Raw genomic sequence first — 21594 nt, forward strand, 5'->3', positions numbered from 1 at the left:
TTACACTTTTCTGTAGGTAAAAAGTTTTGAAATCGATGTCTAGTCCCACCTCATTGGGAGAACCTCTCTCACTCGTGACAGATCGCTCTGTAACCTCAACTGCAGCTGCCATCTGTTCCAGCATATGGAGAGAGTCACTGGAGAGCCTGGGTGCAAGAGCTCACCTTTATACAGTGATTGTCAGTGTTTGCAGCACCTCAATGCTGTTAAACACTGAGAAATCAGCTGTCAAAAGAAAAATTGTGTGTGGCCCCTTTAAGAAAACCGGCAGATGACACGTCATCAAATGATGTCACCTGACCGGCTTCCTCTTAATTGGCCGGCAAGCCTGCAGGGCGGGCTTAACATGGTCAATCAGCATAAAATCATGTCCGTGGGCCGGATGTAGTTGGGGCGGGACTGGAAGCCAGGAACCACCTGACCCGCTCCCAACCCACATCTATTTACAAAATCGCGGCCATAGAGTCTATAGGCCAAAAGTCTGTTTCCTGGATATCTCTGAGGAGCACTGTATCAGGCTGTTGCTGATCTATTCATGCAGAACCTCCTGCCTGCTGGACCAAGGAGCCATGCTTGCCAGTGGCTTTCAAAGTCACCACTGCCCTTAACTTTTCATCTCAGCTTCCTTCCTGTCTGCTACAGGGGACATCATCCACATTTCCCTGTCTGCAGTACGCAGCAGCATCAAGTAGGTCACCAATGCCCTTTATTACCTTCCTTGTGATTGCCAACAACCAGAATGAGACAGCTTTGAGATTTGTAGCAGTGGCTGGCTTCCTACATGTCCAGGACATAATAGACTACACTCATGTAGCTGTCAAGACATAAGAAGGGTTAGAAGCTTTAGTGACCAGGAAGGGCATTCACTCCTTCAATGTACAACTGGTGTGTGATCACTGCAGAAGAATAATGAAAGTCTGTGCCAGTTTCGCACACAACCATCACACAGTATATCACATCGGAATATTAGGGGGGTGAATTTCCTCGGGGATTCTCCCGCTGCACCATTGAAACTTCGGTGGCAATGCTGTTTTATGCATCTTTTAAATGGGCCTGCCATCTGACTCAGGGAGCCGCTCTTGCCACCCAGTGGTAGGCCCTTGAAAATACTGCCATGGCCAGAGTTTCTGCGGCAAAGGGGCGATAGTTCATTGCCCAACATTTTTGGGGCACTATATGTATGTGTCCATGCCCGGGAGGGTTGAAAGCGCACCCCGATAGTTCTAGAGAACATTGTATCTGTGACTTGGTTGATGCACTCATACATAATTGTTTGGTTTATATTAGAGTGGCATCTTGAAATGATAAGAGGGACCTTCCCAGTGGGAAACCTATTGTGCCTATCTGGAAGGCCAGGGGTTAGTAACCCTGGATGCCAGTTTTATAGGGTGAGAGGGAGTAAGGTGGTAGGAGGCTTGTGTGGAGCATAAACACTAGCATGGACCAGTTGGGCCGAATGGCCAGTTTCTGTGCTGCAAACTCTATGTAATTCTATGTATACTGGCGTGGACTGAGGTGGTAATAATGGGAAATGGGACCTGTGGCATTACCACATCATTTATATTTGCTTGCTCAAAAAACGGCACGATGGAGTTCCTCAATTTTTATCCCTCAGTCAACATCACTAAAAAAAACACAGATTATCTGGTCATTATCACATTGTTATTCGTGGGAGCTTGCTGTGCGCAAATTGGCTGCCGCGTTTCCTACATTATAATATAGTGACTACACTTCAAAAAGTACATCATTGGCTGTAAAGTATTTCGGAACATCTGGTGGTCGTGAAAGGCGCTATATAAATGCAAGTCGTCCTTCCTTAAAATGAAGGCATCGTGGCAGCTGTCAGGGAAGCGAGCTTCTGTCATCCACCAGAAATTATAACGGAAAATCAGGCAGGCACTAAAGTGGGCAGGGATCTGACATTACAGATTGGTGCCACCACCCATCCAATAACCACTCCCAAATTGTATGAAACGTGATAGGAAATCTAGGATGAACAATTAGGTGAGGTTAGGATTTAGATCCTTATCCCCTGTCAGTATGGAAATTTGGCGCCCTATTGCTGGAGTTCGCTTTTTTAAAACAAAAAAGGTGACTCAACCGTGGCTAACAAGGGAAATTAGGGATAGCATAAGATCCAAGGAGAGAACATATAAATTGGCCAGAAAAAGCAATAATCCTGAGGATTGGGAGCAGTTTAGGATTCAACAAAGGAGGACAAAGGGATTAATTAAGAAGGGGAAAATAGAATATGAGAGTAAGCTTGCAGGGAACATAAAAACTGACTGTAAAAGCTTTTATAGATGTGTGAGGAGAAAAAGATTGGTGAAGTCAAGCGTAGGTGCCTTGCAGTCAGAATCAGAGGAATTTATAATGGGGAACAAAGAAATGGCAGACCAACTAAATACATATATTGGTTCTGTCTTCACAAAGAAAGACACAAATAACCTCCCAGAGATGCCAGGAACATAGGGTCTGATGAAAGGGAGGAACTGAAATAAATCAGTATTTGTAGGGAAATGGCGTTAGGAAAATTGATGGGATTGAAGGCCGATAAATCCCCAGGGCCTGATAATCTACATCCTAGGGTACTTAAGGAAGTGGCCCTAGAAATAGTAGATGCATTGCTGATCATCTTCCAATATTCGATGGAATCTGGAACAGTACCCATGGATTGGAGGGTAGCTAATGTTACCCCACTATTCAAAAAAGGTGGTAGAGAGAAAATGGGGAATTACAGACCGGTAAGCCTGACATCGGTAGTGGGGAAAATGCTAGAGTCCATTATAAAAGATGTAATAGGAGAGCACTTGGAAAACAGTGACAGGATCGGACAAAGTCAACATGGATTCACAAAAGGTAAATTGTGCTTGACTAATCTACTGGAATTTTTTGAGGATGTAATTGGTAAAATAGATAAGGGAGAACCAGTGGATGTGGTGTATCTGGACTTTCAGAAGACCTTCGATAAGGTCCCGCATAAGAGATTAGCGTGTAAAGTTAAGGCACATGGGATTGGGGGCAAGGTATTGACTTGGATAGAGAACTGGTTGGCCGTCAGAAAGCAAAGAGTTGGAATAAACGGGTCTTTTCCGAGTGGCAGGCAGTGACTAGTGGGGTACCGCAGGGATCGGTCCTTGGACCCCAGCTATTCACAGTATATATTAATGATCTAGACAAGGGAACTAGATGTAATATCTCCAAATTTGCAGACGACACAAAGCTGGGTGGGCGTGTGTGCTGCGAGGAGGATGTCGAGAAACTCCAGGATGATTTGGACATGTTGGGTGATTGGGCAGAAACATGGCAGATGCAATATAATGTGGATAAATGTGAGGTTATCCACTTTGGTGGCAAAAACAGGAAGGCAGATTATTATCTAAATGGCAATAGATTGGGAGAAGAGGAAGTGCAATGAGACCTGGGTGTCCATGTGCACCAGTCGCTGAAGGTAAGCATGCAGGTGCAGCAGGCGGTTAAGAAGGCAAATGGTATGTTGGCCTTCGTAGCGAGAGGGTTTGAGTACAGGAACAAGGATGTCGCTGCAGTTGTACAGGGCCTTGGTGAGACCACATTGTGTGCAGTTTTGGTCGCCTTACCTGAGGAAGGATGTTCTTGCCATGGAAGGAGTTCAGCAAAGATTCACCAGGCTGATACCTGGGATGGCAGGAATGACGTATGAGGAGAGATTGGGTCGATTGGGCTTGTACTCGCTGGAGTTTAGAAGAATGAGAGGTGATCTCATTGAAACTTATAAAATTCTGACAGGACTGGACAGACTAGATGCAGGAAGGATGTTCCCGATGGTCGGGGAGTCCAGAACCAGAGGACACAGTCTAAGGATAAAGTGTAGGCCATTTAGGACAGAAATGAGGGGGAATTTCTTCACCCAGAGAGTGGTGAACCTGTGGAACTCTCTACCACAGAAGGCGGTGGAGGCCAGTTCATTAAATATATTCAAGAAGGAGTTGGATATATTTCTTAAGGCTAAAGGGATCAAGGGGTATGGGGAGAAAGCAGGGACTGGGTACTGAATTTGGATGATCAGCCATGATTGCATTGAATGGCAGAGCAGGCTCGAGGGGCCAAATGGCCTACTCCTGCTCCTATCTTCTATGTTTAAAGTTGAAATGGATGCTACTCAGGGGCTATATATAATGCACTTGAGACAAACATTGTTATTGTAAATTTGTGGTTGTTAGAAAATGACTTTTTACATGGGCAATATTCCTAAAGTTGGAGCTCTTGTACTGACTATAACAGACATTTAAACCAGAACCATAGAAATTATTTATAATAAAAACAGAAAATGCTGGGAGTATTCAGCAGGTCAGGGACCATCTGTGGAGAGAGAAAATGAGTTACCGTTTCAGGTCGATGACCTTTTGTCAGAACTAAAGGTCTACAATTACACCACTTCAAATAGTAACACCTGAAACAAACCAAAAGAAAGCGATAATTCAGATTTAAACACTGTTGGCTTTTCACCCTTATAGTCTTGGAAGGGAAGCTGTCCTCTTTCTACATAGGCCAATCATCAGCAATCTCATACAATGTGATAATGTGTTTTTACAAATTAATTTTCATTTCCACACACCTGAAATGCAAATAAATGCAGCTGAGAAGAAGGCTTCATTGTAGGAGGAAAGGCTGTCTGTTTGGGCAGAGGCTGTGTAGATGGACATGTGTGAGCAGGCACATTCCACATAGTCACTGGTATCTTCAACCACTCGACAAAACTGGTTGCCTGAAAGCCAGCTATTAAAAAAAAACAGTAAAGGATTCTTGGAGGAAGACATTAGCATTTCGAATGTTAGATTGAAATTTTAAAAATGAATCAAATGACTCATAATTTCTTCCCAGTGGTGTCGCTTGCATGGCACACATCTTCTAGCTTGTAGGGTGTGACAGTATCGACAGTGGACTTTACTCTGGCTGCAGCCATGCCTAAATAAAGTAGGGTTTTATTCTGTGAGGGAGAGAGCATGCATTCCACATTGGCCAAACAATAAATTCTACCCAGGTACATTTCCCAGTAACTTGGTTTGGAGATTCTCAAGCACAGTGATGGGTTGTTATGGGATAACTTTAACCAAATCTGACTGCAGGGAAACTGACCATTGAAGGTATTTGAAAGTAAAATGGAGCAGTCGATCTGATCGCATCAGGTTCCCACTGGGTGGCTCAGCTTAAAGTTACCCTCTCACAGTCAATAACAAAAAAAAGACAAACTTACTCAGCTGAGTGCTTACCAGGTAAGTGCATGTACACAGCACATGATTTGCTATTCATGGTGTCATCTTTGACCCTGAAATGAGCTTCCAATCACATATCCGCAGCACAAGAAAGACTGCCTATTTCCACCTCTGTAAAATCGCCCGTCCCCGCCCTTGCCTCAGCTCATCTGCTGCTGAAACCCTCATCCATGCCTTTGTTACCTCTAGACTTGACTATTCCAATGCACTCCTGGCTGGCCTCCCACATTCTACCCTCCATAAACTAGAGGTCATCCAAAACTTGGCTGCCCGTGTCCTAACTCGCACCAAGTCCCGTTCACCCATCACTCCTGTGCTCACTGACCTACACTGACTCCCGGTTAAGCAACGCCTTGATTTTAAAATTCTCATCCTTGTTTTCAAATCCCTCCATGGCCTCACTTCTCCCTATCTCTGTAATTTCCTCTAGCACCCCCCCCCCTACCCGAGATATCTGCGCTCCTCTACTTCTGGTCTCTTGAGCATCCCTGATTATAATCGCTCAACCATTGGTGGCCGTGCATTCTGTTGCCTAGGCCCTAAGTTCTGGAATTCCTTGCCTAAACCTCTTTGCCTCTCTATCTCTCTTTCCTCCTTTAAGACGCTCCTTAAGACTGACCTCTTCGACTAAGCTTTCGGTTTTCTGCCCTAATTTCTCCTTATGTGGCTCGGTGTCAAATTTTGTTTTATAATGCTCCTGTGAAGCGCCTTGGGATGTTTTACTACATTAAAGGTGCTGTATAAATACAAGTTGTTGTTATGTTCATTAAAATTAAATGATGGAAAATCTTGGACTGTGTGCAACATGATTTCCCCTTATGTACTCCTGCTGTGTGAAGCTCTGCACCATCAGTAAGCAAGTAGAAAACAACTGGAATGATAAATAGGCTCAAACCCATGTCATGCTGTTTGAGCACTAAGTGTGCTTACTGGGGTCAATTTTGACTTTTGGGCGGCAGACTGGCAGAGCGCTCTAACCAGTCGCCTGTTCTGGTGGCAAAGAGGCACCTGCGAGTTTGAGGCCCTAGCCTCATTTGAAGTTTGGCAGACGAGCTGCGGATGACAAACAGGCTCGCCGCTCTTCGGCCTCAGGAATGTTGACTTCTGGAACATTGGCAGAGACCTGCAGGTAGATGCTTGGAAAGGGAAGAGTCGTGATGCAGAGGCGGGGCGAGGCTGGGCCGGCAGAGACCCGCAGGTAGATGCTTGGAAAGGGAAGAGTCGTGATGCAGAGGCAGGGCGAGGCTGGGCTGGCAGAGACCCACAGGTAGATGCTTGGAAAGGGAAGAGTCGTGATGCAGAGGCGGGGCGAGGCTGGGCCGGCAGAGACCCACAGGTAGATGCTTGGAAAGGGAAGAGTCGTGATGCAGAGGCGGGGCGAGGCTGGGCTGGCAGAGACCCGCAGGTAGATGCTTGGAAAGGGAAGAGTCGCAATGCAGAGGCGGGGCGAGGCTGGGCTGGCAGAGACCCACAGGTAGATGCTTGGAAAGGGAAGAGTCGCAATGCAGAGGCGGGGCGAGGCTGGGCCGGCAGCAGTCCGTGATATTTTTGTGGAGCCAAGAGGAGCACTCCCCAGCGCCACAAAAAAAATCAGTACACATGTGCGGAGTGTTTGTGTCGCAAGCTATGCCCATATGTCCCTTAAAATTACAATTGTAGATCTAACTACGTCATTAAGACCCTGATTTGCTTGGGAAAGAGGCCTACCGCTTGTTTCAGGCAAACGTTTAGGCACCCAGCCTCTGCGAAAGTTATAGCAAGCTGATCATTGGGGCTAATGAAGAGTTAAGGCTACTGAACCCATTCTTAGGCCCTTACCGCCCTGTTAACGCCAATTTTACCAAGTGAAAATCTGAGTGAACTGTATGGCTACCATGATAGATAGACAGTGTTGAGATACCGCGGCAAACGTGGGAGTCGAGACCAGAGTTGGTGAAACACAACTGCTTTAATCTACATCATGGCAAAGAGAGAGCTTGAAAAGCCTGCGCAACCACTTAAATACTCCGCAGACAGGAAGTGCTCCCGGCAGCCTGTCCCTGTGGGAAACAAGTTGCCGGAGGAAAGGGCCCCCGGCTGGGGGCGGCTGCTGCCGGCAGTGCGCCTGCGTAAACTGTCCGTGCCGCCGTGAGCGGATTATGTCCAATGGTGGCGTGTCGCCACAGAGCTCCCCCCAGAATCCGCTTAGGAGGAGTGGACGAGTCGTGACGGTGGTCTAATGGTTCTGCCGGAGCGGCTCTGAGTGGTCGCCGGTCTAGTTGGTGGGGCCAGGCGGCTCGCCGCCGGCTGTGCTGGCTTGCTGGCGGGACGGCCTCTAGTTGGAGGTCGGGCCACGGGGACCTGTTCCCCTGGTTCTGTGTGTGCTGGTTTGAGCCGGTCGATGGAGACTGTTTCGACCCTGTTGCCGAGTCGCAGCTTGAAGACCTTGTCCCCGGTTTGTAGTACCTCGTACGGTCTGTCGTACGGGGGTCGCAGGGGTCCGCGGTGCGCGTCGTGTCACACGAAGACGAAGCGTGCCTGCTGTAAGTTTGGCGGGACGTGAGGTGCGAGTTCGCCGTGTCGGTTGACCGGAAGTGGGGCGAACTGTTGAGCGGAAGAGAAAGAGTTGAGCCGCTGCTGTTCGGCCGACCAAGGCGTGGTAGCCTCCGGGAGGAATTCGCCTGGTACGCACAGCGGTTGTCCGTAGACTAACTCCGCTGCTGAGGACTGGAGGTCTTCCATGACCGCGGTGCGTAGGCCTAGTAGCACGCACGGTAGGCGGTCAGTCCAGGTACTGTCCTGCAGGCCGGCGCGGAGTGAGGCCTTGAGTGACCTGTGGAAGCGTTCACAAAGCCCGTTGGCCTGCGGGTAGTACACCGTGGTTCAGTGGAGCGTCACCCCGAGGTTGCGTGCTGTGGCCGTCCAGAGTTCGGAGGTGAACTGGGCGCCTCTGTCGGAGGTTATGTCGGCCGGTACGCCGAACCTCGCGACCCAGGTGTTAACGAACACCCTGGCGATGTCGGCTGTGGTGGTGGAGGTCAGCGGCACTGCCTCAGGTCAGCGTGTGTAGCGGTCGACCATCGTGAGGAGATAAGTTTGGCCTTGCGATGGCGGCAGAGGACCGACGATGTCGACGTGTACGTGGTCGAAGCGGCGGCTGGGTACCTCGAAGTCTCCCAGGGGTGCTTTTGTGTGCAGCTGTACCTTGGCCCGTTGGCAGGCGAGGCAGGAGGTGGCCCAAGTCCGAACATCTTTGCTGAGGCCACGCCAGACGAAGCGCTGGGAGAGGAGTTTGACGGATGCGCGGGAACCCGGATGGGAGAGCCCGTGGAGCGCGTCGAAGAAGCGGCGGCGCCAGGTTGCAGGGACGACCGGCCTGGGTTGGCCGAGTGAGACGTCGCAAGTGACTGCCGTGGCTTCGGGCGCATGCGCGACCTTGGCTAGGCGCAGCCCTGGCAGCCGCCGAGAGAAGGTCTGGGTCCGTGAGCTGGGCCGCTGCTAGTTGCGCGTAGTCGACCGCGAGGTGATTCGTGCAGATGGCGGGACGGGAAAAGCAGTCGGCGACAACGTTGTCTCTACCGGAGACGTGCTGGATGTCCGTGGTAAACTCGGACACGGCCGCGAGCTGGCGTTGCTGCCTAGCGGACCAGGGTTCGGTGTGCTTGGCCATCGCGTATGTGAGTGGCTTGTGGTCCACGTACGCGGTAAAGGGGCGGCCCTCCAGGAGGAACCTGAATAGGCGGACCGACAGGTGGAGCGCGAGAAGCTCGCGGTCGAAAGTAGAGTATTTGTCCTCCGGGGGGCGCAGTTGGCGGCTGTAGAAGGCAAGTGGCTGCCACGCGCCATTGGCCCACTGCTCGAACACGGCTCCGACCGCGTGGTCGGAGGCGTCGGTGGTGAGCGCGACCCGGGCATCGGCCCTCGGGTGCGTGAGCAGGGTGGCGTCGGCGAGCGCGTTTTTGGTGGCGTCGAAGGCGGCTGACGTATCAGTGGTCCAGGCTACGGCCATCTTGCCGGATTTACCTCGGAGGGAGTCGTATAGGGGCTTCATGAGGGCTGCTGCTCTGGGGATGAACCTGTTGTAGAAGTTCACCATCCCGAGGAACTCCTGGAGGCCCTTGATGGTTTTGGGGCGGGGGAATTGCTGGATGGCCTGCACCTTGTTGGGCAGGGGGACTGCCCCAGCAGGGGTGATGTGGTGACCGAGAAAATCGATCTCGGCTAGGCCGAATTGGCACTTCGCCGGGCTGAGGATGAGCCCATGTTGGGCTAGGCGCCCGAACAGGATGCGAAGGTGTTCGAGGTGTTCCTGTTGGGAGGAGCTGGCCACGAGAATGTCGTCTAGATAGACGAATAGGAAGTTCAGGTCCCGGAGGACTGAGTCCATAAGGCGCTGGAAAGCCTGGGCTGCATTCTTGAGGCCGAAGGGCATTCTCAGGAACTCGAACAGGCCGAATGGGGTGATGACGGCCGTTTTGGGGATGTCCGCGGGGTGTACGGGGACTTGGTGGTAACTGCGCACCAGGTCGACCTTGAAAAAGACGGTTCGTCCGGCCAGTCGGGCCGAGAAGTCCTGGATGTGCGGCACCGGGTATCGGTCGGGGGTGGTGGCGTCGTTGAGGCGGCGGTAGTCCCCACAGGGGCGCCAGCCTCCGCCGGGCTTGGGGGCGATGTGGAAGGGCGAGGCCCAAGGGCTGCTGGAGCGGCGGATGGTGCCGAGTTGCTCCATGGTGGTGAACTCGGCCCGCGCGATTTCCAGCTTGGCCGGGTTGAGTCTGCGGGCGTGGGCAGAGACCGGGGGGCCGGTGGTGGGGATATAGTGCTCCACACCGTGTTTGGCGGCTTTGGCCGAAAAGGTCGGGTTGGTGAGGGCGGGAAACTCGGCTAGAAGTGCCGAGTAGTCGTCCATGGCTCTGGCAAGGCAGTAGGTCGTCAGGCCGGCCGAACGGGCCGGGGTGAATGCGCCAGGGATGGGGGCCATAGTGTTGATGTCGACGAGGCGGTGCCTCGGAATGTCGACAAGGAGGCCGTGGGCGCGTAGGAAGTCGGCGCCGAGGAGTGGGCAGAGGACCTTGGCTGTGAGGAACTCCCAGCGGTAGCGGCGGCCTGCGAGGTCGAGCGTGACCATGCGGGTGCCGTATGTGCGGATGTCAGAGCCATTGGCTGCGGCCAGCATGATACCCCGTGCGCCGCATTGGATTTCGAGGGCGGAGGCGGGGGTGATACTGTGCTGGGCTCCTGTGTCGCACAGAAATCGGCGGTTGGTGCTGTCGTCGGTGACGTACAGTAGGGGCCCCTTTTGCCCCGCGGCCATCGTGGGGGCCGGTGCGGGGGGGGGTTTGAAAGTGCACGGTGGCGTGCAGCGTTGGGCCCTAGTGCCAAAACGGGTGTGGTAGTAGCAGTGACCCGGAGTGGAAGGGCGGTCGGGCCTAGTGGGCCGGGGAGACCACGTGGTCGTTGCCGTGAGGTCGGGCGCGACGTCGCGGGCGGTCTGCGCGGAGAGCAGCCGGTCGACCTTTTCCGCTATCTCATTCAGGTCCGTGGAGCCAGACTCCACAGTGAGCGGGCGGATGCTGGCGGGGAGCTGCCGAATGAAAAGCGTGCGAAAGAGGGCGCCGGGGTTTTTGTTGGCCGAGAGGGACAGCATGTGGGAAAGCAGGTCCGACGGTGAAGCGTCACCAAGGCCTGGGAGGTCGAGGAGTTGGCAGTTGCGTTGGTAAGAGGGCGCCTGAAATTTTTTAAGAAGCGCGGCCTTCAGATGTTCGTACTTGCCTTCCACTGGTGGATCCTGCAGCGCTGCCCAAACCTGGGGAACTGTGGCGTAGGTGAGAGAGGCGACGAGGTAGTCGTACTTCGTGGCGTCGACTGTAATGCTTCTCAGCCGGAATCTGGACTCGGCTTGAACGAACCAGGCCTCGGCCAGGTTCTCCCAAAAGTCCGGTAGTTTAACCGTGACTGTGTTTGTATCCGCCATGCTAGCTTAGGATTCGTCCTGAGCGTCGGGGTCACCAGTGTTGAGATACCGCGGCAAACGTGGGAGTCGAGACCAGAGTTGGTGAAACACAACTGCTTTAATCTACATCATGGCAAAGAGAGAGCTTGAAAAGCCCGCGCAACCACTTAAATACTCCCCAGACAGGAAGTGCTCCCGGCAGCCTGTCGCTGTGGGAAACAAGTTGCCGGAGGAAAGGGCCCCCGGCTGGGGGCGGCTGCTGCCGGCAGTGCGCCTGCGTAAACTGTCCGTGCCGCTGTGAGCGGATTATGTCCAATGGTGGCGTGTCGCCACAACAGGGTGAATTTTCTGCTTGCATGCAACTGGCACAAAGGTCCAGATATTTACAGGAAGATGGGGAGAAACCCAGAAATGCCAGGAACATGGAGGTCCTGCTGAATTTAAGAGCAAGACCTCATTGTAATTTTTTTTTTTACTATTTTCCCACCTGGCAGCTGGCCAGATTGACAGGCTGCCGGGCGGGAAAGCCAGCAGTGAAAGGCCGCAGTCGAGGATTATTGGGTCGGTACCTGGCAACCAGGAGACATTGTGGGGCAGAAGGGGAAGGCCGGACCGACAATCGGGTGGGAAAGGAGACCGGGAGACATCGCAGAGCGGGGAGGGATCTGCTGTTCGCGGCAGTAGGTTTGCTTGATTAAAACCCCCCTCAAGAATTTCCCATCAAGCGTGCATTTCAGAAAATCATATGATAGCCATTCATTTTGATGGATGGAAAAAGCATGAGATGTGCATATGTGATTTCCTGACAAGCACCTTGGTGGCAAGGCACTGTGCCAGCAGCGTGCACACAGCAGAATCTTACCCTACAATGTACAGACCTGGTAGCTATATGTTTCTAATTATCTTCATTTTCACAACAGCACATGTAAAAATAAATTCACTAATCCCACACTCCCAGTCAGGGGCTGGCTTGAAGTTAGCAGGAGCTGGAGACAGGGCTACGAGACTGTGTAGTTGATTCTGCATCCTGCACTCCTTTTGAGCACTGCTCCTTCTGGGAGAGCACAATTAGTGAAGTGAACCTGTACTCTTTTATTCCCTCCAAGAAAAGTGTTTCTTTTAAAATGTTCAGATCATAAAATTAGACAGATGCATTATACACATTATATTACATAGAGTCATAGAGTCATAGAGTTATACAGCACAGAAAGAGGCCCTTCGGCCCATCGCGTCCGCGCCGGCCATCAATCCCTGTCTAATCTAATCCCATTTTCCAGCATTTGATCCGTAGCCTTGTATTTCAAGTGCTCATCCAAATGCTTCTTGAATGTTGTGATGGTTCCTGCCTCTACCACCCTTTCAGGCAGTGAGTTCCAGATTCCAACCACCCTCTGGGTGAAAAAGTTCTTCCTCAAATCCCCTCTAAACCTCCTGCCCCTTACCTTGAATCTATGCCCCCTTGTTATTGACCCCTCTAATAGGGAAAAAGTTCCTTTCTATCTACCCTATCTATGTCCCTCATAATTTTGTACACCTCAATCAGGTCCCCCCTCAGCCTTCTCTGCTCCAAGGAAAACAACCCCAGCCTGTCCAGTCTTTCTTCATAGCTGAAGCGCTCCAGCCCAGGTAACATCCTGGTGAATCTCTTCTGCACCCTCTCCAAAGCAATCACATCCTTCCTATAGTGTGGCAACCAGAACTGCACACAGTACTCCAGCTGTGGCCTAACCAGCATTTTGTACAGCTCCATCATAACCTCCCTGCTCTTATTTTCTATGCCTCGGCTAATGAAGGCAAGTATCCCATATGCCTTTTTAACCACCTTATCCACCTGTTCTGCTGCCTTCAGGGATCGATGTACATGCACACCAAGGTCCCTCTGATCCTCTGTCTTTCCTAGGGTCCTACCATTCATTGTGTATTCCCTTGCCTTGTTAGTCCCTCCAAAATGCATCACCTCACACTTTTCAGGGTTAAATTCCATTTGCCACTGTTCCGCCCATCTGACCAACCCATCTATATCGTCCTGCAGACTGAGGCTACCCTCCTCACTATTTACCACCCCACCAATTTTCGTGTCATCTGCGAACTTACTGATCATACCTTTTACATTCATATCCAAATCATTAATGTAGACCACAAACAGCAAGGGACCCAGCACCGATCTCTGCGGTACCCCACTGGACACAGGCTTCCAGTCACAAAAACAACCTTCGACCATCACCCTCTGCCTTCTGCCACTAAGCCAGTTTTGGATCCAATGTGCCAAGGCACCCTGGATCCCATGGGCTCTTACCTTCTTGATCAGTCTCCTATGCGGGACTTTACCGAAAGCCTTACTGAAATCCATGTATACCACATCCACTGCACTACCCTCATCCACACACCTAGTCACCCCCTCGAAAAATTCAATCAAATTGGTCAGACATGATCTTCCCATGACAAAGCCATGCTGACTATCCCTGATTAATCCTTGCCTCTCCAAGTGGAGACTAATTCTGTCCCTCAGAATTTTTTCCAATTACATATGTATTCAGCCAACTTAAACCATTTGGAATATTCTTAGAGAAAAATTATTGAACAAGTTTGTTACAGGGATACCATTGATAATTTCACCTCCCACAAGTGGATTATTTAACTCTGCAAAAATCAGAAATAATTATTCATAAGTTAACTATCACGAAAACACAGGCATGATTTTTCATCTTCACCACATGAGCAATAAACTGGTGGAACGGATTGTCTACCCATTATCAAACCTATCCAATTTTCACTCCATTGAAATCAGTCCACACTTCTGCCCTCGATAAAGTGCACTAGGTCACTGAGTCCTCATCCCCAACCCCTCTTATGCTGATGACCATTTTTGGTTTCTGCCCCCAACAGGCTATCCCAGAAAGTTCAATGAAAGGTGCGACTGAGTCCCAACCTAGTCTCCAACCCTTCTGACAGACTCACATTAATGTTTGTAGGAATACTACTGAAACCAAATTCTTCTGAAGTGAAATATAACAGCTAAGTATTTACTCCTCTTTTTTTTGCATTTACTGACAAGAATACAATTTTTAAATAACATATAGAATCAAGTATTTCTGAATTTCACCTTTCAGCTGCCTGGTTCCACAGAAGACATGCAGATTTGTGTGGAACAATGCGACTGTCTAGAGTGTGGATCTGGTAGGTTATTTCATTGTTGTCTGCAAGAGGTCGTGAACCCCGATCCTTCAGGCTTGCTGAAAATAACTAGGATACAACAGGAATCAGAAGGGAGACAGTCAAGTCTTATGTCTACAATAATAACATCGTCATTTAAAACAATGCTAAATGGTTACAATCCTTTTTTTAAATCTACTTTACACTAAACTTTTCTTTTTTTAGACAAAATCAAATCACTTTGAAGATTTAATCTCTCATTTAAATTAACATTGAGTAATAATGTTGGAAATACAGAAACAAAATGCACCCCACAGTAATGCTCAAGTTGAAATTAATATCAGCAGAACTATGAAATATAGGTTCTTTAACACTACTATCAGCCAATGACAATCACTCAGAAACTGCCACCAAGGACTGTTCCAGTTTTTGTGAAATTGTCTTCAGTGTCACCTTTATCTGAAAATTATTAATATAATTTTAGTTAAAATTCTTACTAAATTTTACCTTTTATGCTTGTCATTCAGGCGAACAGACAAAAGTGGAATTTTACTGATTCAATGAGAAACAAAGATGCCAAATGTGACTAGAAATATATTTTTACCATCAAGAGCACTTCTTTTCCAAATCAAAAACGAAGCTTGCACTGATCAATTGAAGTCAATGGAAAAGAAAACTGAGCGGGCTGTGAAAAGGACTGCCGATTCACTTTTACCCGCTTTGCGCTACAACCAAAGACCAATTTCACCCCCATTATCTCATAGTCATATCGCCACAGAAGGAGGCCATTCGGCCCATCGGGTCCATGCCGGCTCTCTGTAGAGCAATCCAGTCAGTCCCATTCCCCCGCTCTATCCCCGTAGCCCTGCAAGTTTATTTCCCTCAAGTGCCTATCCAGTCTCCCCTTGAAAACATTGGGCTGGATATTGTCAATGGGAAACATTTGGAGGCGGGACTGCTGCTTGCCGACTTTCAATCCCGCCTCCATCAGCTTCTGGCCAACCAGCGGGATTTTCCCGATTGACCATGTTAAGCTCGCCCTGCGGGCTCAGCAGGCCAATTAGGGGGAAGTCACTGACAGAGCACGTCAACGTCTGATGTGCCATTTGTCAAGATTTCTTGAAAGAAGAAATATCAGCGTTTGACAGCTCTGTGAAGCTGTCAAACACTTACATTCTGTGTAGTTTGATGAGTCCTTGTGTTCAGAACTCATCAAACCTTTCAACTTTGCAGAAATCACCTGGCTGTTGGTTCGGAGGATCCAACAGCCAGTCTGTGAAATCTACAATGAAGATGTCGGGACTCCGGATCCACAGCAGGCTGAAAGCTGCAGGCAGAAACAAAGGTAAGTGTGTTGAGATACCGCGGCAAACGTGGGAGTCGAGACCAGAGCTATTGAAAACTCAACTGCTTTATTCCAACCACATGACAAACAGGAACTAGAAAAGCCCGCGCATCCACTTAAATACTTCCCAGACAGGAAGTGCTCCCGGCAGCCTGTCCCTGCGGGAAACAAGTTGCTGGAGGAAAGGGCCCCCGGCTGGGGGCTTCTGCTTAAACTGTCTGTGCCGCCGTGAGCAGATTATGTCCAGTGGTGGCGTGTCGCCACAGAGCTCCCCCCAGAATCCGCTTAGGAGGAGTGGACGAGTCGTGACGGTGGTCTAATGGTTCTGCCGCAGCGGCTCTGAGTGGTCGCCGGTCTGGTTGGTTGGGTCGGGCGGTTCGCCGCCGGCTGTGCTGGCTTGCCGGGGGGACGGCCTCTAGTTGGAGGCTGGGCCACGGGGACCTGTTCCCCTGGTTCTGTGTGTGCTGGTTTGAGCCGGTCGATGGAGACTGTCTCGACCCTGTCGCCGAGTCGCAGCTTGAAGACCTTGTCCCCGGTTTGTAGTACCTCGTACGGACCGTCGTACGGGGGTCGCAGGGGCCCGCGGTGCGCGTCGTGTCGCACGAAGACGAAGCGCGCCTGCTGTAAATTTGGCGGGACGTGAGGTGCGAGTTCGCCGTGTCGGTTGACCGGAAGTGGGGCGAACTGCTGAGCGGAAGAGAAAGAGTCGAGCCGCTGCTGTTCGGCCGACCAAGGCTTGGTAGGCTCCGGAAGGAATTCGCCTGGGACGCGCAGCGGTTGTCCGTAGACTAACTCCGCTGCCGAGGACTGGAGGTCTTCCTTGACCGCGGTGCGTAGGCCGAGTAGCACCCACGGTAGGCGGTCAGTCCAGGTACTGTCCTGCAGGCCGGCGCGGAGTGAGGCCTTGAGTGACCTGTGGAAGCGTTCACAAAGTCCGCTGGCCTGCGGGTGGTACGCCGTGGTGCGGTGGAGCATCACCCCGAGGTTGCGTGCTGTGGCCGTCCAGAGTTCGGAGGTGAACTGGGCGCCTCTGTCGGAGGTTATGTCGGCCGGTACGCCGAACCTCGCAAACCAGGTGTTAACGAATGCCCTGGCGATGTCGGCTGTGGTGGTGGAGGTCAGCGGCACTGCCTCAGGCCAGCGTGTGTAGCGGTCGACCATCGTGAGGAGATAAGTTTGGCCTTGCGATGGCGGCAGGGGACCGACGATGTCGACGTGGTCGAAGCGGCGGCTGCGTACCTCGAACTCTCCCAGGGGTGCTTTGGTGTGCAGCTGTACCTTAGCCCGTTGGCAGGCGAGGCAGGAGGTGGCCCAAGTCCGAACATCTCTGCTGAGGCCGCGCCAGACGAAGCGCTTGGAGAGGAGTTTGACGGATGCGCGGGAACCCGGGTGAGAGAGCTCGTGGAGCGCGTCAAAGATGCGGCGGCGCCAGGTCTCAGGGACGACCGGCCTGGGTTGTCCGAGTGAGACGTCGCACGTGACTGCCGTGGCTTCGGGCCCGTGCGCGACCTTGGCTCGGCGTAGCCCTGGCAGGCTGGTAGCCGCCGAGAGGAGGTCTGGGTCCGTGAGCTGGGCCGCTGCTAGTTGTGCGTAGTCGACCGCGAGGTGATTCGCACAGACGGCGGGACGGGAAAGGCAGTCGGCGACCACGTTGTCTCTACCGGAGACGTGCTGAATGTCCGTAGTAAACTCGGAGACGGCCGCGAGCTGGCGTTGCTGCCGAGCGGACCAGGGTTCGGTGTGCTTGGCCATCGCGTATGTGAGTGGCTTGTGGTCCACATACGCGGTGAAGGGGCAGCCTTCCAGGAGGAACCTGAAATGGCGGACCGACAGGTGGAGTGCGAGAAGCTCGCGGTCGAAAGTGGAGTATTTGACCTCCGGGGGGCGCAGTTGGCGGCTGTAGAAGGCAAGTGGCTGCCACGCGCCATTGACCCACTGCTCGAACACGGCCCCGACCGCGTGATCGGAGGCGTCGGTGGTGAGCGCGACCCGGGCATCGGCCCTCGGGTGCGCGAGCAGAGTGGCGTCAGCGAGTGCGTTTTTGGTGGCGTCGAAGGCGGCTGCCGTGTCAGTGGTCCAGGCTACGTCCATCTTGCCGGATTTTCCTCGGAGGGAGTCGTATAGGGGCTTCATGAGGGCTGCGGCTCTGGGGATGAACCTGTTGTAGAAGTTCACCATCCCGAGGAACTCCTGGAGGCCCTTGATGGTTGTGGGGCGGGGGAATTGCTGGACGGCCTGCACCTTGTTGGGCAGGGGGACGGCCCCAGCAGGGGTGATGTGGTGACCGAGAAAATCGATCTCGGTTAGGCCGAATTGGCACTTCGCCGGGCTGAGGATGAGCCAGTGTTGGACTAGGCGCCCGAACAGGATGCGAAGGTGTTCGAGGTGTTCCTGTTTGGAGGAGCTGGCCACGAGAATGTCGTCTAGATAGACGAATAGGAAGTTCAGGTCCCGGAGGACTGAGTCCATAAGGCGCTGGAAAGCCTGTGCTGCATTCTTGAGGCCGAAGGGCATCCTCAGGAACTCGAACAGGCCGAATGGGGTGATGACGGCCGTTTTGGGGATGTCCGCGGGGTGTACGGGGACTTGGTGGTAACCGCGCACCAGGTCGACTTTGGAAAAGACGGTTCGTCCGGCCAGTCGGGCCGAGAAGTCCTGGATGTGTGGCACCGGGTATCGATCGGGGGTGGTGGCGTCGTTGAGGCGGCGGTAGTCCCCGCAAGGCTTGGGGGCGATGTGGAGGGGCGAGGCCCAAGGGCTGCTGGAGCGGCGGATGATGCCGAGTTGTTCCATGTTGGTGAACTCGGCCCGCGATTTCCAGCTTGGCCGGGTTGAGTCTGCGGGCGTGGGCAGAAACTGGGGGGCCGGTGGTGGGGATATAGTGTTCCACACCGTGCTTGGCGGCTTTGGCCGAAAAGGTCGGGTTAGTGAGGGCGGGAAACTCAGCTAGGAGTGCCGAGTAGTCGTCCGTGGCTCTGGCGAGGCAGTAGGTCGTCAGGCCGGCCGAACAGGCCGGGGTAAAGGCACCGGGGATGGGGGCCATAGTGTTGATGTCGACGAGGCGGTGCCTCGGAATGTCGACAAGGAGGCCGTGGGCACGTAGGAAGTTAGCGCCGATGAGTGGGCAGAGGACCTTGGCTGTGAGGAACTCCCAGCGGTAGCGGCGGCCCGCGAGGTCGAGCGTGACCATGCGGGTGCCATATGTGCGGATTTCAGAGCCGTTGGCTGCAGCCAGTGTGATACCCCGTGTGCCGCGTTGGATCTCGAGGGCGGAGGCGGGGGTGATGCTGTGCTGGGCCCCTGTGTCACACAGAAATCGGCGGTTGGTTCTGTCGTCAGTGACGTACAGTAGGGGCTCCTTCTGCCCCGCGGCCATCGCGGGGGCCGGTGCGGGGGGGGGGTTTGAAGGAACACGGTGGCGTGCAGCGTTGAGCCCTAGCGCCAAAACGGGTGTGGTAGTAGCAGTGACCCGGAGTGGTAGGGCGGTCGGGCCTAGCGGCCCGGGAAGACCGCGTGGTCGTTGCCGTGAGGTCGGGCGCGACGTCGCGAGCGGCCTGTGCAGAGAGCAGCCGGTCGGCCTTTTCGGCTATATCATTCAGGTCCGTGGAGTCAGACTCCACAATGAGCGGGCGGATGCTGGCGGGGAGCTGCCGAATGAAAAGCGTGCGAAAAAGGGCGCCGGGATTTTTGTCGTCTGAGAGGGACAGCATGTGGGAAAGCAGGTCTGATGGTGAAGCGTCACCAAGGCCGGGGAGGTCCAGGAGTTGGCAGTGGCGCTGGTAAGAGGACGTTTGAAATTTTTTAAGTAGCGCAGCCTTCAGATGTTCGTACTTGCCCTCCGTTGGTGGATTCTGCAGCGCTGCCCAAACCTTGGGGACTGTAGCGTAGGTGAGCGAGGCGACGAGGTAGTCGTACTTCGTGGCGTCGACTGTAATGCCTTTCAGCCGGAATCTGGACTCAGCTTGAACGAACCAGGCTTCGGCGAGGTTCTCCCAAAAGTCTGGTAATTTAACCGTGACTGCGTTTGTATCCGCCATGCTAGCTTAGGATTCGTCCTGAGCGTCGGGGTCACCAGTGTTGAGATACCGCGGCAAACGTGGGAGTCGAGACCAGAGCTATTGAAAACTCAACTGCTTTATTCCAACCACATGACAAACAGGAACTAGAAAAGCCCGCGCATCCACTTAAATACTTCCCAGACAGGAAGTGCTCCCGGCAGCCTGTCCCTGCAGGAAACAAGTTGCTGGAGGAAAGGGCCCCCGGCTGGGGGCTTCTGCTTAAACTGTCTGTGCCGCCGTGAGCGGATTATGTCCAGTGGTGGCGTGTCGCCACAAGTGAACATTTTATAACACTTAACACTCACCTTACATAATTACCACTCCACACTTGCACCCATCACTCACCTCTACATCTCACTTTCAGACCCCTCCGACACCCGCAGACCTCCTTCTCATGTCCTACACCCTGGTGGGAAGCCTGCACTTCAGAGCTAAAAATAGGGATAATCCTATTTTCTGCCTGTTAACTAACATCCTCCATGTATCTCTTGCCCAAAACCTTAAATCTGTGTCCTCTAGTCCTTGTACCATCAACTAGTGGGAGCAGCCTTTCCTCGTCTAGCCTATCCAAACCCGTCATAATCTTGTACACCTCTATCAAATCACCCCTCAACCTCCTTTGCTCTAATAAAAGCAAATCCAGCTTCTCCAACCTGTCCTTGTAGCTAAGATCCCCCATCCCCGGAACCATTCTGGTAAATCTCCTCTGCACCCTCTCAAGGGCGTTCACATCCTTCCTAAAGTGTCGTGACTAGAACTGGACGCAATACTCCAGTTGTGGCCTAACCAGCGCTTTATAAAGGTTCAGCATAACTTCTCTACTTTTGTATTCAATACCTCTATTTATGAAGCCCAAGATCCCATATGCTTTGTTAACCACACTCTCTCAATATGTCCTGCCACCTTCAGGGACCTATGCACATTAACTCCCAGGTCCCTCTGTCCCTGCACACACTTTAAAACTGTGCCATTAAGTGTATATTGCCTCTCCCTTTTCCTTCTGCCAAAATGCATCACCTAACACTTCTCTGTATTAAATTCCATCTGCCACTTGTCTGCCCATTCTGCTAGCCTTTCTATGTCCTGTTGCAGTCGATTGATATCATCATCACTGTTTGCCACACCCCCAAGTTTGGTGTCATCGACAAATTTAGAAATTCTACTCTGTATTCCAATATCCAGGTCATTTATATACATCAAGAAAAGCAGTGGCCCCAGCACTGACCCCTGGGGAACACCACTGTCTACCATCCTCCAGTCTGAAAAACAGCCATTTACCACAACTCGCTGTTTTCTGACCTTAAGTTAATTCCTTATCCAAGCTGCCACTGACCCACCTATTCCATGAGCCTCAATTTTGTTAACCAACCTTCTATGTGGTACTTTGTCAAACACCTTCCAAAAATCCATGTTGACAACATCCATTGCATTCCCTTCATTAATCCTCTCTGTTACTTCATCAAAAAATTCAATTAGATTAGTCAAACACGATCTGCCTTTTACAAACCCGTGTTGGCTCTCCTTAATTAGCTTAAACCTATCCAAATAACCGTAAATTTTTTCCTTGATTATTGTTTCTAAAACTTTACCCACCACTAATGTTAAACTGACTGGCCTGTAGTTACTAGGATTGTCCTTACACCCTTTCTTGAACAATGGTGTCACATTTGCCACTTTGCAATCCTCAGGCACCTCCCCCGTGTCTAGGGAAGATTGGAAAATTATGGCAAGCCCTTCCGCTATCTCCTCCTCCAATTCCCTTAGCAACCTGGGATGCAAGCCATCTGGACCAGGCAACTTGTCCACTCTAAGCATACCCAGCCTTTCTAGTACATCCTGTCTATCAATTTT

The 21594-nt window shown here is 52.0% G+C and overlaps 1 protein-coding gene across 5 annotated transcripts in view; it reads right to left on the reverse strand.

Annotated features, from left to right (window-relative positions):
- Positions 1–21594, reverse strand: part of adgrv1 (adhesion G protein-coupled receptor V1) — a 986427-nt gene that overhangs the window by 337471 nt on the left and 627362 nt on the right. For all 5 annotated transcript variants that reach the window (XM_085989059.1, XM_085989068.1, XM_085989050.1 and 2 more), the window contains 2 exons: positions 14291–14430; positions 4598–4758 (listed from right to left, as the gene is read on the reverse strand). In XM_085989059.1, coding sequence (XP_085845185.1) covers positions 4598–4758; positions 14291–14430 — 301 coding nt within the window. The remainder of the gene's footprint in view (positions 1–4597; positions 4759–14290; positions 14431–21594) is intronic.

The sequence above is a fragment of the Somniosus microcephalus genome, chromosome 1 (assembly GCF_052327205.1).
Source record: "Somniosus microcephalus isolate GS21.2 chromosome 1, FLI_Smic_1.0, whole genome shotgun sequence".
Lineage (NCBI taxonomy): Eukaryota > Metazoa > Chordata > Chondrichthyes > Squaliformes > Somniosidae > Somniosus > Somniosus microcephalus.